The 15943-nt window shown below is 45.6% G+C and overlaps 1 protein-coding gene across 2 annotated transcripts in view; it reads right to left on the bottom strand.

The window, feature by feature from the left end:
* LOC117362688 (E3 ubiquitin-protein ligase MARCH5-like) overlaps positions 1-11082 on the bottom strand; it is a 50284-nt gene extending 39202 nt beyond the window's left edge. The window contains exons 1-3 of one of the 2 annotated variants that reach the window (XM_033949493.1): positions 10928-11064; positions 10644-10835; positions 5572-5774 (exon numbers count right to left, since the gene is read on the bottom strand). In XM_033949493.1, the coding sequence (XP_033805384.1) occupies positions 5572-5632 (61 nt within the window). In that variant the 5' untranslated portion in view covers positions 5633-5774; positions 10644-10835; positions 10928-11064. Of the gene's footprint in view, positions 1-5571; positions 5775-10643; positions 10836-10927 lie in introns of both variants that reach the window. The other variant, XM_033949492.1, reaches the window with a different exon arrangement.
* Between the last annotated feature and the right edge of the window lie 4861 nt (positions 11083-15943).

Genomic DNA, 15943 nt, shown 5'->3' on the forward strand with positions numbered 1-15943 from the left:
CTGCCCTTTCTTTCTCTCTGCCTCCTTTTCTTTTTTTTCTGTTTCTCTTCTTTCCTTCTGTCTCCCTGCCTGCCCTTTTTCTTTCTTTCTCCCTGCCCTCCCCCAAGCGACTGCCATCGGGGACCAGGACCCAACCGCCACCAATAACAGGCCCGATACCCGCCGCCGCCCCAAGCTGTCCCTGCTTCGGCCGACCAGCATTCCTCTCCCCAACGTCAATTCTGCCGTCGGGGAGAGGAAGGCTGATTGGCCCAAGATCGCGATCGACCTATTGGGGGAAATGCTGCCGGGTCCTGCTTTCGCGGAAACAGAAAGTAGGCAGGACCCGGCAGCAAGAAGAGCAAATGCTTCACTAACCTGTCTCCCGCCTTAGCCCATAGCGAACGCTTGCTTCAGGGCTCTCAACATGTGCGTGCCGGCTTCCCCCCCCCCCCCCCCGGACATAACTTCCGGTTTCTGAGGGAAGAGAAGGGAAGCCGGCACACACACGTTAGAGCCACGGAGCATAAGTTCGCTATGGGCTGAAATCTCCAAGCCGTTGTTTTTTTTTTTAATGTTCAGCAGCGGCGGCAGCAGCAGATGATAGCTGGGCGGACCGCCCAGCTAAAAGGCCCTAGAGAGAACACTGGAGAGAAAGGCTGATCGTCCCGGTAGATCAGGATGGCAACACAAGTCTATCACGGAGCCCGGGATGGGCTCCGCGATCGACTCGCGTTGCCTTCCTGAGCTACTGGTTGATCGCGATCGACGTGTTGGGCACCCCTGGTGTAGAGGAAGAGATTTGTCCATTCCAGAAGAAAAGCATCTGCCTCGAGGCGGTGAGGAGAGTATATCCTGAAGCAGAACTGAGGCAGTTTGAAGTTGTGGGGAGCCGCAAAGAGGTCTATCTGAGGGGTTCCCTATTGTGAAAAATTTGATGAAGAGGCGAGGAATGGAGAGTCCATTCGTGAGGTTGTAGAAGACGACTCAAATTGTCTGCCAAGCAATTCTTCGCCCCTTGAATGTAGACAGCTTTGAGGAAGGTGTTGTGGCGGATTGCCCAGTCCCAAACCTTCAGAGCTTCTTGACAAAGGGAGGCAGAGCCGGTCCCTCCTTGTTTGTTGACATAATACATGGCGACTTGGTTGTCCATCCAGATGAGGACCACTTGGTCGTGAAGAAGATGTTGAAAAGCATTGGGAGCCTTGAAAATCGCTCTGAGTTCCAACAGATTTATGTGACATTGACGATCCGTACTGGTCCAGTGGCCTTGAGTACGGAGACCATCTAGATGAGCACCCCAAGCGTAGGTCGAAGAGTCTGTCGTGAGGACCTTTTGATGAGGGGGAGTTTGAAAAAGCAAGCCTCTGGAAAGATTGGAAGAGAGCATCCACCAACGGAGAGACTTCTTGAAGGAAGGAGTGATGAAATGTGTCGGGAAGGAGGGTCGCAAACTTGCGTCCATTGAGATGCCAGGGTCCACTGAGGAATTCTGAGGTGAAGTCTGGCAAAAGGAGTCACGTGTACTGTGGAGGCCATGTGACCCAGAAGTACCATCATGTGTCTCGCTGAGATGGAAGAGCGGGAAGACACTGTATGACAGAGTTGAAGAAGAGCTTCCAGACGTTGTTGTGGAAAGAATGCTCTGAGTTGGACAGTGTCCAGAACAGCTCCAATGAATTATAGAGTCTGCGAGGGCTGAAGTTGAGATTTGGAAAAGTTGATTTTGAATCCCAAACTTTGCAGGAACCAGGTAGTCCGTTGGGTTGCTACAATAACCCCTTGAGATGTGGAATCTTTGATGAGCCAGTTGTCAAGGTAGGGAAATACCTGAAGACCATGATTCCGGAGAGCTGCCGCTACCACTACCAGGCACTTGGTGAACACTCTGGGAGACAAGGCCAGGCTGAAGTGTAGTACTCTGTATTGAGAATGCAGATTCCCCACCCGAAATCTGAGATACGGACAGGAGGCCGGATGAATGGGGATATGGGTGTAGGTCTCTTTGAGATCCAGAGAGCATAACCAGTCGTTCTGCTCGAAAAGGGGATAGAGATGCCAGGGACAATTCAAAACTCCTCTTTGACTAAAAATTTGTTGAGAGCCCTGAAATCCAGAAAGGGTCGCAGATCGCCCGTCTTCTTCGGAACAAAGAAGTAACGGGAGTAAAATCCCCTGTTCTGCTTTTCCTAGGAAACTGGTTCGATGGCATGGTGAGAAAGCAGAGCTTGAGCTTCCTGAAGAAGAAGGGCGGTCTGGGATGGATTGGAAAGATACTCTCTTGGAGGAAGCTCTGGTGGAACCTGAGTGAAATGAAGAGAGTATCCTTCTCTGATGATGGTAAGCACCCAGAGGTCGGATGTAATTATCGTCCATCGGTTGTAAAAATGATGGAGACGACCTCCTATAGGGGGAAAAGGAGACAGAGACAGAACGGTGGAGGTTATGCTCTGTTGTAAACAGTCAAAAAGGCTGAGAAGCCTTAGGTGCAGCAGAAGGTTGGGGTTTCTATTGCTTCTGAGGTTGCTGTTTTTTCAGAGGAGGGCGAGTATAAGGAGCCGGCTTTTGAGCAAAATGCCTTTGATAGATAAGAGCAGGGCGTGCAGGCTTGGCAGGAGCTGGCTTTGGCTTAAGTCTGACTATAGAAGGAAATGATTTTTCATGGTCAGATAATTTCTTGGTGGCTGCCTCGATGGATTCATCAAAGAGGTCGTTGCCCTCACAAGGAATGTTAGCCAAGCGGTCTTGAAGTTTAGAGTCCATGTCAATGGTATGAAGCCAGGCAAGACGACGCATAGCTACAGAGCAAGCAGCCGCTCGGGCAGATAACTCGAAGGCATCATAAGATGATTGGAGGAGATGCAGATGTAATTGAGAGAAAGAAGCAATGACTTCCTGAAACTCAAAATGTATTTGGGTATTCAAATAATCCAAAAACTTTGGTAGAAGAGAAAGAAGAAATTCAAAGTAAGTGATTAAATAAAAATTATAATTGAGGACTTTAGAGGACATCATAGCATTCTGGTAGATGCGACGTCCGAATTTGTCCATAGCTTTCCCTTCCCTTCCAGGAGGGACAGTGGCATAAACCTTGGAAGGATGGGACCTTTTCAAGGAGGACTCGACCAGCAGGGATTGATGAGATAACTGAGAATTTTCAAACCTTTTGCGATGCACAGTCTTATATCTAGAGTCCAATTTTCCTGGAACAGCCGGTATGGAAAAAGGTGTTTCCATGCAACGACCAAAAGTCTGATTCAAAAGCTTATGAAGTGGAAGCTTAAAAGACTCTGCCGGAGGTTGAAGAAGATGCATGACTTCGAGATACTCCTTAGAATATTTGGAGCCAGTATCCAATTGAACATCCAAGTCCACAGCCATCTGTCGCAGGAAAGATGAGAAAGATAGCTGATCTGCCAATGCTTTGCCTCGAGAAGGACTTGAGGATGTTGAGGCAGCCTGTGTCGAAGAAGACGCTTCGGCAGGGAAAAAGGCATCAAAGGAACCTGGTGACTTGGACGAAGCAATCGAGACCGGAACATCCTCGAGGTCCGGCATCAGAGACCTCGAACAAGGAGTCAGTGGTCTGGTAGAGGTTGGAGTAGATCGAGGTTTCAAGGAAGAAGGTCTGTCATGAAAGAACTATGCCTGGAAGGATGCCTCGATGAAGGCCTCGAATGTCGGTGAGAACTGTGTCTGGAACCAGATCTCGAGGATCGAGGAGACTTCGTCTCGGAGACGTGGGCAGCTGAAGCCGATGTACGAATAGGACTAGAGGCTGTAGATCGAAGCTCCAGAGGCTTGGTGGAGGAACCTCGATGCACTCTCAAAGACTCTGCTCCTTGTATAGAATGTGAGGATTCTTGTCGAGGCACTCGCAAAGAATCTGCTCCTTGCTTTACGTGCTTGGATGCCAGACCAGACACTCACAGAGACTCTGCTCCCTGCAAAGAGTGTGTAAGTTCAGACTGGGGCAAAGGAAGCGGCTTGACCTCGCGGGAGTCTGCTGAATGCCCAGGCTGGATAAGAGGAAGCAGTTTGGGTCCTATGTTAGTAAGGAACTGAATAAACTGCTTCTCTTACATGGTCTGGAAAAAAGCTGGCAAGGATGGATCTGCGTCTGAAACTGGACCACCTGCCTTGGCTGGAGGTTCCTTTGAGGTAGTGTGAGTGTGTTTTGACTTGGGAGTCTCAGACACTTTAATCACCACCGGCAGAACCGACTGCTGAGCTATCTGACCTGAGGAAACAGGGGAAGATACAGCAGACGACGTCGAAGCAAGAGCTTCTGCAAACGACAAAGGTCTGATGAGGCTCGAGGTGGAAGCAGTAGGCGCAGAAGGAGCCTCGGTGGAAGTCGAGGCCGAAGACGCCTTCGAAGTCGAGGGATCAGTAGGAGACTCTATCTCGAAGAGCTTGTCCACAAAAATGCAACAACACTTGAAAGCACGAGGCTGAAGTGTTTGGCAAGGCAGGCACGACTTAGGATGATGTTTTGACCCAAGGCACTTGAGGCAGCATCCGTGAGGATCCGTAAGAGAGATCGCGCGCTGACACTTGCTACACCTCTTGAAGCCTGTAGCAGGCCGGGACATAGACGGAAAAATAGCTGCCGCAAAATCGAAGCCCTCGGGCTGCGGCCAAGCGGCCTGTTCCGGAAAACGAACAGAAGAAAAAAAAATTTATTTATTTATTTTTTAACTAAAATAAAAGAAATAAAAGAAAACAGCGATTCGTGAGGAAAAAATCACAAACCGCGGTTGAGAGAAGGCACAGAGTGAACGAAGTTAAACGCAGAGAGTCAAAGACGGACTTCTCGGCTCTGCGGAAAACTGAGAACTGAGGAGACGCGCCCTGCGCTGGGCAGGAAGGCACTCGCGCATGCGCGGTGCGGGCGATTCAAAACTTCGAGTTTCTTCAAGCAAGTCTGCTTGCGAAGCGTCTGCATCCGGGCTCCATATGTGAGAATACCTGCCTGCTTGTCCTGGGATAAAGGCTTTACTTGTTTCACCATGGCGAATAATTCCCTGGTGTGGCTCTTCTTATAGGCTTCTTTGAGGAAGGATGTTGTTCTTGTCTTTCCTGGCTGCTCTTTGGAAATCAGCATTGAGTTGCCTCTCTTCATTCAACTTGCCCTTTAGCCTTTGCCTCTCTTCTCTTATTAGCCATTTGAAGGGTGGTTGCAGTTAACCAGTTCCTACCACATACTGCCTTCTTGTATGGCACATGCTTTTGAACAGTTTCGGTGATTAGGAAGTATTAAATGAAAAGAAGTATATCAAACCAAACAACAGATAAATACAATCAACTACTGCCCCTATGGCTAGAAGTCCAAATAAGTCACCCTTTGCCCTCACAACCCCTCCTGAAGGCGCAATAACCTCTCCCCCACGAATGCCCACAGTATCCCTACAAACAGGTTGAACAGATTTCACACATAGACCTGCATTTTCAGACAACACAAACTAACTGGGCTTGTTTTCATGTTTATCTTCAATATCCTATGAACTATCCTTGCAAAGCCATACAAATACATTTGACCCTATTCTCCCTTTGTTTTAACAGATGCCTTCCTCCTTTTCCAATTATTACCCAGTTTCGGGAACACAATACGATATTCCATGCCACACTGGGGGCAGCTCACACGCCCCATGCTGTTCCCTTTCTGTTTTTCATCCAGCCAGCGCTGCAGGCAAGACTGATGGATCCATTTTGTGGAGCCCCGGCAGCGACATGGGCTCACCCACTCTGCAACGTAATCATCACATTCAGTTGCAAAACATACCCAACAGTGCCTAACAGAAGGAGAAAATAAGAACAGTGAATACTGAGTCCTACACATGCTTTTTACAAGTCCCCCAGAACCTAGACTTGAGCATACCAGCAACTCCTGTGTCTTTTACATACTCCAGAATACATGTCCCCCAGAACAAGGATACAGCACAAAACAGCAACATGTCTGTCACTTGCAGCAGTGGATTTGTAATCAAAAATCAGGGCCAGCTCAAGGGACTATGGCGCCCTGAGCCAACTTTTGCATTGGTGATAGTATGCGATGATCTTAAGGTGGCCAAACAGGCTGAAAAGGCGATGGCAAAAGCTAGAGGGATGCTTGGTGCTTAGGGAGAGAAATGGCCAGTAGGAAAAAGTTGGTAATGATGCCCCTGTATATGATTCTGGTAAGACCTCATTTAAAATATTATGTACAATTCTGGAGACCGCACCTTCAAAAAGATATAAACAGAATGGAGTCTGTCCAATGGAAGGTTACTAAAATAGTCAGTCTAGGTCAGAGTTTCTCAACTTCAAGCCCCCTAAGTCTAACAAATATCAACCAAGTACCTCCACCCAAGCTCCGCTCCTGACTCCACCCCCATAATAATAGTACTAATTGTAATGCAATTTCTTCCATTTATTTTTCATATATACACATACAATATAATCTTATTAATACATAATGGTAATCACAAAATTAAAAAAACACAAAGCACACTGTATGCAGAGAAAACGTTAATTATCATTTATATTTGGGGGTTTTCAAAGAGGTCAAGGCAGATGACTTTAAAATATGCAATGTCACCTCAGTAAAAACTAGAAAAATAGACAAATATAGTGCAAAATATAGACAGCAGATATAAATTCTCAAAACTTACACATTTTTATTACTTAGGGTTCCTTTTACGAAGGCACGTTAGGGTCTTAATGCACTAGCCGCTACCGCCTCCTCTTGAGCAGGCGGTAGTTTTTTGGCTAGCGCGCGCTAATCTGGTGCGTGCAATAAAAATACTAGTGCACCTTCGTAAAAGGAGACCTAAATTGAAAATAAAATCATTTTTCCTACCTTTGTTGTCTGGTGGAGAATGACACGGGGACAAATTTTTTCTCATCCCTGCAGGGGCTCATTTTCCCCATCCCGTCCCCATGGTTTTGTCGCTCTCCCTGTCCCATTCCTGTAAGCTCTGCCTTAACAGCACAAGCCTCAGACACTTATGATTTTAAAGTGTTTGAGGATTGTGCAGATGAAGACAGGGACAAGAATGTAAAATGAGTTCCCACGGGGACGGGGAAAAATTTGTCCCCATCTTATTCTCTAATCTGGTGATTTCATGAATCTCTGGCTGCACTTCCTTCTGACTGTGCATCCAATATTTCTTTCTTTCTGCCTCCTGCACACTTCCTCTCCTCTGGACCTCATTCCCTTTCCCAACCAACACCTTTCTCTGTCCCTCCATGAGTTCAACTTTTCTTCCTCTCTCCTCCATCCCAATTGACAACATTTCTCCCTCTCTCTCTCTCACTGTCCATCTGTCTTTCTTTCATTCCTTTCCTTGCTGCAAAGGGAATGGGGAGAGAGAGAGATCCAGGGTGCATCTCTTTCACCCCCTTTACTGCCACATCCAACATTTCTCCCTCTCTCAAACCCCGGATCAATGTGCAACATTTTTCACCACTGCCCACCAGCCCCATGCCCATTTGATACCATGCCACATCGCTCCCTCCATCACTATGTTCAACATTCCTCTCCCTTGCATTCCCTTCAATCTTTCCGTTTCCTCTCCCTCCTCCACCACCATATCCAACATTTCTTCCTGTCTTCTATTCCCTGTGCATCTCTATCTCATTCCTCTCTCTATGCCCAATTTTCCTCTTTCTTCCTTTCTCCATGTGCACCATCTCTTTCCCTCTCACTCACTCATGCCCAACAATTCTCCATTTCTATTCCCTTCCTCCTATGCCCCAAGTTAGTGTCCTCTTCCTCCCTCCCTTGTGTCCCAAGCTCATGCTCCCTCCCTTCCTTCTGTCATGAGTTTGTGCCCCCCTCACAGCCCTCCAGCTTTTGTCCCAAATTCATGCCCCTCCCATGTTCCAACATGCTCCTTCCCCCTCCTTTCTCCCTTTGTCCCACTATCACATCCCCTCTCTCCCTTATTTGCTTGCTCCAGGGCTGTACTCGCTCCCTTCATGGCTGTCCAGCTGGGCTGCTCCTTCCAGCCTTCAGATGCATGCGGGCAGCAGCTCTTACATGCTGCACATGGCTGACCCACAAGCCTTCCCTCTGACATCAGCTCTGACGTCAGAAAGAAGGCTTCCAGATCAGCCACGTACAGTGTGCATGAGCCACTGTCCATGTGGGGCTGAATGCCATAAGGAGCAGACCATCTGGATGGTCCTGAAGGAGATAACTGGAATCCCCCGCTGACCCGGAAGGCTTCCCTCCAACGTCAGCTCTGACATTGGATGGAAGCCTTCCGGGTCGGCTTCGGCTGAGAGGGAATGCAGGAAGGAGGGTTTGGGATCCCTAGGGGCAGCAGTGGCTTTTGTGGAGGGTGTGGACAGGAAGGGCATGAGATTCCTGGCGGCGGTGGCCATTAAGGAGGAAGGGGGGGCAGGAGACCCGCGCAGTGCCGCCTACCCCCAACAAATGGATCGAATACCCCTAAGGGTACGCATACCGTGTGTTAAGAAACTCTGGTCTAGGTCATAAGGCATACGGGGACAAAGATCTCAATATATATACTTTGGAGGAAAGGTGGGAGAGGAGAGATATAATAGAGATGTTTAAATACCTATGTGGCATAAATATGCATGAAGCAAATATCTTTCAAATGAAAGGAAACTCCAGTGAAAGAGCATGTGTTGAAGAGTTGATTGGCTCAGGAGAAATCTAAGGAAATACTGTTTTACAGAAAGGGTGGTAGATACATGGAACAGTTTTCCAGAAGAGGTGGTAGAGACAAAGACTGTCTGTATTCAAGAAAGCGTGGGACAGGCACTTGGGAATCTCTTAGGGAGAGGAAGAGATAGTGGATGCTGCGGATGGGTAGACTGAATGGACCATTTGACGTTTATCTGCCGTCATGGTTCTATGTAACCCGCAATCCATATTTCCCCCTCCTTGCAGGTAAGGCACTGATAATAAAAGGCACTAAAATCTGAATCCTGGTCCAGCATCTTCTTTCTCCCCCCTTCCCCCACTCCTGCAGGGGGAAGGGGGGGAAAAAAAGAAAAGATGCCAGAGTAGGATTTTGGCATCCTTTATCACTAGTGCCTTACCAGGTCCATAGGCTGAGCCAGCCCTGCCCCAAATACCCTTAAATTTGCACATAGCCAGCTGCCCTGCATCTGATGGCTGGTTGATCTCCTTATGTTGACAAAGCAGCACATAAATAGCCACGGGAACTTATTTATGTGCTATGACCCTTGAGTAGATGCTCATTTGCATTTGTCTGCTCAGGCTATCGGTAACTGCTCTAGTTATCTGTTCCCCAATATTGACATACAGAACACCAACAGCTTTTTGGCCTCTCTCACATTTTATAACATAGCAGCATGCAGGAACAGACCTCTCTAAAGTTTCATAAGCCAATTACACAGGTAAATACCAATAATACAGGTAAAAAGACTATCTGAAAATTGTCTCCTTTCACCCATCTAAAAGCATGCATATTGTCCCACAGCACACATTCTTTTAGCCATGAGGACTTTAGGTTGGGACTGTACTGCTCCCTCTAAGTCAAGCAACTACAGTTCTGCCAGTGGGGAGTGCTGTCTCACTATAACATTTTCAATAACAAGGACAGGCAAGCTCTGCAGGGAATCATCCTGGCCCATGTAATTGAAAACACAATATTGAAATACCACCCTCTACTGGCAGCAATGCAGTTGGAGGCCACCCGCTCAGCTTAGAGCAGTGGTCTCAAACTCAAACCCTTTGCAGGGCCACATTTTGGATTTGTAGGTACTTGGAGGGCCGCAGAAAAAATAGTTAATGTCTTATTAAAGAAATGACAATTTTGCATGAGGTAAAACTCTTCATAGTTTATAAATCTTTCCTTTTGGCCAAGTCTCCAATAATAATATTGTCATTTATAGCTAAAGAGACATATGATCAAGAAACTGTTTTATTTTACTTTTGTGATTATGATAAACATACTGAGGGCCTCAAAATAGTACCTGGCGGGCCGCATGTGGACCCCGGGCTGCGAGTTTGAGACCACTGGCTTCGAGTGAACAGTAGTTGGGAGCTAAAAATAAGTACTGTATATGGTGGGGGGTGTATGACAGGTCATCTATTTGTGAAGGCCAAGTAATTGCCTATTTTAGAAAAGCACATAGGTGCCTCTGTTTATAAAATACCTGGGGCAAAGTAGCACAAATCACAGTTAGAATTAAGATACAGACATGTACATTGGTATTTCATAAAATGTGCATTAACTGTAACTCCATCTCTGAACGTGCTTGCAAAGATTGCATAAAAGTACTGTACATGCTTTCTTGACATCATTTTAAATTTTATAAAATGCCTTTGACTTAAAAAATGTCCTTTATAAAATTAACCTCATAAATTAAATTTTCAAACCTACACATTATTTCCATTGGAAAATATTTACAAGGGGAAAAAACACACAAGTGGAAATGTTTGAAGATACTTTATGCCAGGGGCAAAACCAGGTATTTCATTATAAAGACTACAGGTAAAAACTTATCTGCTGACTGCAAATAGCAGCTTAAAAATTTTCCCCTGTCTTCAGCAGCTTGGAAATATATACCCTTGTATATAACTTTTTTCAAGAGCTACGAATTTCTCACGTAGTCAAAACTGGCATAAAAATATTAGATCTTAGAATAACACGAAGAAGACTAGGAATGGCTAATCATCACACCTCCATTTCTGAACACATATCCTGGGCAGTCTATCAATTGTTGAAGTCAGAGGTCCCTAGACTAGGAGCAGGATAACCCCTTGTCACTTCCAGGAAACAGCTATCAACACAGGCCACGATAACGAGACAGATCTCGCTGAGCCCTCTTTACAACAGAGGCGATAGAAGAGATGCACACCAGGTCAGCCGGTTCTGGTAGAGAGGAGAGGAATTCTGGTTTATTTAGAAACTAAATATTAGTGAGTGCCTACTAGCCGTTCGCTCGGCCCTTCCATTCTCCTTACCTTTCAGCGACGGCCTCCTCAACAGCCATTCCTACCCCAACTCCACCCCCCCAAAAAAAAAAAAGAACAAGGAATAGAGAAAGCGAAAGTGCAGGGGGTTGGGGGACAGGCCGAAAGAGGGTGTAAGCAATTTCCGGATTCTTGGGGGGGTGGGGTCACCAGACGGACCCAAAACCCCTCCCTCCCCCGCGCTCTCCTCGGCACTACCTCTTAAAGACACAGTCGTCTACCAGCCTGCTTGGCCAAATGAGACCTCCGTTTCAAGCTCTAGGACTACCGCTTGTTGCCTTCTTCTAAGGATCTTATTTTGCGTTTAATTCAATTATAAATAACTTCTGCCTTTTCAGTAATGGTGCTAGTTACGTTCAGATATAGAACCCAGTCTCCAAAAAGCTTACATCTAGAGGGGCAATTCTGTAACGATGCAATTCTGTAAAGCACAGGTGTCAAAGTCGGTCCTCGAGGGCCGGAATCCAGTCGGGTTTTCAGGATTTCCCCAATGAATATGCATGAGATCTATGTGCATGCACTGCTTTCAATGCATATTCATTGGGGAAATCCAGAAAACCCGACTGGATTCCGGCCCTCGAGGAGGGACTTTGACACCCCTGCTGTAAAGGATGCTGTAAGCTGAGTGCCAATTGGCATGTGATTGTGCCTAAGAAGCCATTATAAAACATGGGATCCAACTTTTGAAAATGATTGGGGGTGTTCGACTCGTAGCTCAAAATAAATTTTCCCTTACCCAGCAAAAAAAAACAAACACATTTGGTAGTAATGACTAGTTTGTAAATGGCAAGGGCAAGGATTGTGGACAAATCAAAAGCTAGAGTTCAGCCAGTCTCTCCTTCCCCTCACAGCGTGTCAGCATCATACACTCTCTCTCCCCCTCCATTCAAGCCATTTACAGCACTTTTCCCTCAGCCCATCTACACCACACTCTGTTCCCCCAATTTTTCCCTAATTACAACTCCCCCTCCCTCTCTTTAATTTTTCTCCTCCTGCATAGGGGTAATTTGATGCCTTATATTTAGGGGCAGGGGATTTAATTGTTCTTGGCCTGCTCTACTCCCTAATCTTTTTAACATACAAACATAATGGCAGATAAAGGCCAAATGGCCCATCCAGTCTGCCCATTCGTAGTAACCATTATCTCTTCCTCTCTCTTAAGAGATCCCACGTGCCTATCCCAGGATTTCTTGATTTCAGATACAGGGCTAGGGCCTAGATTCACTAAGGGCACAGATTGGATCTGATCCGTGTCCAGGGGGGCTGATTCACGAATTGCCCTCATGCAAATGAGGGCGATCGGAATCACGCCCCCAACCACCTGCCCAGATCGCTCTATAGCGATCCCAACGCATGCGCCCTGTGTGGCCACATCTCTTGCATGGCCTTTGCAACACAATAGCAGAGATGGCAAGGGTGAACCATCCCAAAGAGTGAGATTTACTATGCAAAGAAATGAGATTAAAGACTAAAGAGTGAGAGGTTTTTTCAGACTGTATATCCGGGATATAAATCTAGAATAATGTAGGTGTAGCATTGTTTTTCAAATTAATCAAGGCAGTATGAAATGGTACTGTCTGTTCATTAGAGCTTGCAATTTCGGTAAATTTTTTAAAATGAAAATTGTTTTCTACCCAGTAGTTAAAGGTATGTATGTTGGTTTTAGAGCAATAAAGGGAAAAGGGACAGGGGGAGGGGAAGCAGTAGGCAGGAAGGTGTACTCAGATTTCTTCTTACTGGTTAGATCATTTGATTTACTTCTCTAAGGTTTGCCTGTCATGAAAGCAATGATTAAGATCAGTACACTGGTAATGAAGCTCTGATAAGTGAGAATAGGGTTACAAGAGGACCATCCGGGTATGTGGATGTTTTTTTTAAATGAGGGAGTCTGTCCGAATATGCGAATGTTTAAAAAAAAAAAATGGGGGAGTCTGTCCAGGTTTAGTTGGTCCTTGTGACTCCCACACCTATCTCCTCCCCCACTGTAATTCAGTCTTCAGGCAGTCGGCAGTGGCAACGAGGTGAGCCTGTTGTCGCCAGCCTGCCCTGGAAGCTATCTCTGCAGGCTCCACCTACATGAGAACAGGAAGTTGTTACAGAGAAATGACTTCTGGGGCATGCCGATGGCAGCAGGTTCACACCACTGCTACTGTTGGCTGCCCAAAGATTCAATGAAGCAGCCATGGGGGAATCAGCAGCTGGAGAGAGAGGTAATGAAGATCCCACTAGGGGAGGGGGCTAGAAGGAGAGAGAGAGAGAGAGAAGCACCCATGGTGGATGGAGGGGGTTGGAAGGAGAGAGAGACAGACAGACAGACAGAGAAGCACCCATGGAGGAGGGAGGGTTGGAAGAAGAGACAGAAAAAAACATTGGGGGTTGGAAGGAGAGATGGAGAGACAAACAGAGAAGCACCCAGGGGGGTGGTTGGAAGGAGATAGATAGATAGAGAAGCATTTGTTGAGGTGGGAGTTAGAAGGAGAGAGAGAAAGCACCCAATGCTAGGGGGTAAGGAGAGATGCTACCATGGAGGAGCTTTTGGGGAACAGAGGGTGAAGAGGGAGAGAGGCAGATGCTGGGATGCGGGGATTGAGAAAGATGGTGGATCCAGGGAGGGGGAGAGAGATGCAGTACCATGGGGAGGGAGCAAAGGAGAGAATAGAGATATTGGTCTTGGGGTGAGGTATAGGAGAAAGGGTAAAGAAGGAGGAGAAGCTGGATAGGGGCAGCATATGGAGACAGGGATAGAAAATGGCCTTGGAGGCAAGGGAAGGAAGGAGAGATAGGGATGGAGCTGGGACTGATACTACTGCTACTACTTTTTTTTTTTTTTTTTTAGTTCAATAATTTTATTGAATATTATAAGTAATATACAGAAAGCAGTTCAAATACACAGAAACTGAATAAGAAGCAGTGGTATAAAGACAAGAAATCCATAGTTACAAACGTTGGTATACAACCAGACTAGTAAAAAGGGTCCAAAGTATTTGGAACTGCTAAGAAAAGAAATAGAAAAAGCAGAGAAGCAGGAAGAGTGAAATATAAGAAAAAAGAGAGATAAAGGAAGAAAGAGAGAGAGAGGAAGAGAGAGAGAAAGAAAGAGGCAGAAGTGTCTACAGGGCAGAATGAACATATGAATCTAAGAATGACCAAGGTGATTTATTTCGCACCAAGTTTGTGGAGAATCGGGAAATCATGTTCTTCTCATATGCATATGATTCAAATTTGTGGTACATGCTCAAAGAATTCCACCAAAAGGTGTAGTCCAGTAACGTGGATGACTTCCAGTTTTTCAAAATATGCATAAGAACTGTTACAAACATGGTGTCAATAAGTTTAGGTGGACAGTTTGATTGTGCAAAACAAGGGTGTTGAGAACGAAGGATTATAATGTCCTTGGAAATCATTTCTGAACACTTGGTAATAGATTTTATGGTGTCCCAGATACGAACCCAAAAGGAATGAACCATAGTGCAGTGAAAAAGCATGTGATCAAGAGTTCCAGGTTCTTTCAAGCAGTTCCAGCAGATAGAGTCTTGTTTTAGATTCGCTTTCCACATACGAAATGGGGTCCATACTGCATTCCACATAATAAAGAACATTGATTGCAAAACTCTTGAGGATAGCAGAGGATGATTTGTGGATGACCAGAAAAGTTCCCAATCTATGTCAGAAAGCATGGTTTTCAGGATAGAGTTCCAATGGTTCATGGATTGAGATGTATAAATTGCTTATCCGGAGTGGAGTGGAGGAAATCATAATATGTAAGAAGTTGAGGAGCCAAGAGAGCTCGGAAGCTTTTGAAGAACTCATTGGTAAAGCCATCCGGGCCCGGTGCTTTCCCAGTGGGTAAAGAGGATATAGCAGTTTCAATCTCAGATGTAGTTATAGGAGCATCAAGTTTTGCTTTAATAGAATCCGATATAGTCGGATGAGCTAAGGAGGTAAGAAAAGAATCTAAATCCGCTTCAGGGGCTGAAGACTCAGATTGATATAAGGCAGTATAAAATTTTTCAAATTGGGAAGAAATCAGAGATCTGGTTCTGGCTAATTGTCCTGATGAGTCTTGAACAGCTGAGATGTGTAAACGCTTTGATTTAGTTTTGAGATACCTAGCCAAAGGGCGGCCCATAAGATTATCTCCCATGTAATGACCAGAGGTGGAAATGAAGATGTCACGTCGGGCCGTACATGAAACCAGAGTATTATATTCATACTTGAGGTTTTCAATACGTTGGAACAAGGATGGATCATGTAAATGGGTAGACATATGTTGTAGTTCTAAATTTTTGATAGAGATTTCCAGTTCTTTTTCTTTTTGCATGGATTGTTTTTTTTTCCAGGAAGCAAGTTTAATCAATTCACTTCTGAGAGAAGCTTTATAGGCTTCCCAAACAATAGAGGGACAGGTTTCTGGGTCTTTGGTGTTGATTTCGAAAAATTCCATAGTAAAAGATTTTATTTTGTCCACTATTACCTCATCTAAAAGTAGGGTGTTGTTAAGTCGCCAAGAGGGAGATTCTTTGCGTGGGGCAGAGATAGATAAATGTAAAGAAATGGCTGCATGGTCTGTGAGAGATATTGGGTGTATGATAGTATTTGTCACGTCTTGAATGAGAGAGGAGGAGAGAAGAAAGAAATCAATTCTCGAGTAGGTGTTGTGTGGTGGTGAGAAGTGTGAATATTCTCTGCCTTTTGGATTCAGTAAACGCCATGGGTCTACAAGAGAAAAGGCTTCTTTTAAAGCAAGTAGAGCTGAGAAGGATCTGGATTTTGAAGGTCTACAAGAGGATGATCGATCTATATAAATGTCTTGAATTTGATTGAAATCCCCGCCCAATATCAGTGAACAAGAATCATATTCAACTAACGCCAGCTGAAGATCCTTTAAAAAATCCGGATGATCCACAACAGGAGCATAAATATTAAGGAACACAAAATCCACGGAGTGCAACGCAGCATGTACCAGATACCACCTTCCGTCAGAGTCTGTTTTGACGGAGTGAATAA

The sequence above is a fragment of the Geotrypetes seraphini genome, chromosome 6 (assembly GCF_902459505.1).
Source record: "Geotrypetes seraphini chromosome 6, aGeoSer1.1, whole genome shotgun sequence".
Classification (NCBI taxonomy): Eukaryota; Metazoa; Chordata; class Amphibia; order Gymnophiona; family Dermophiidae; genus Geotrypetes; species Geotrypetes seraphini.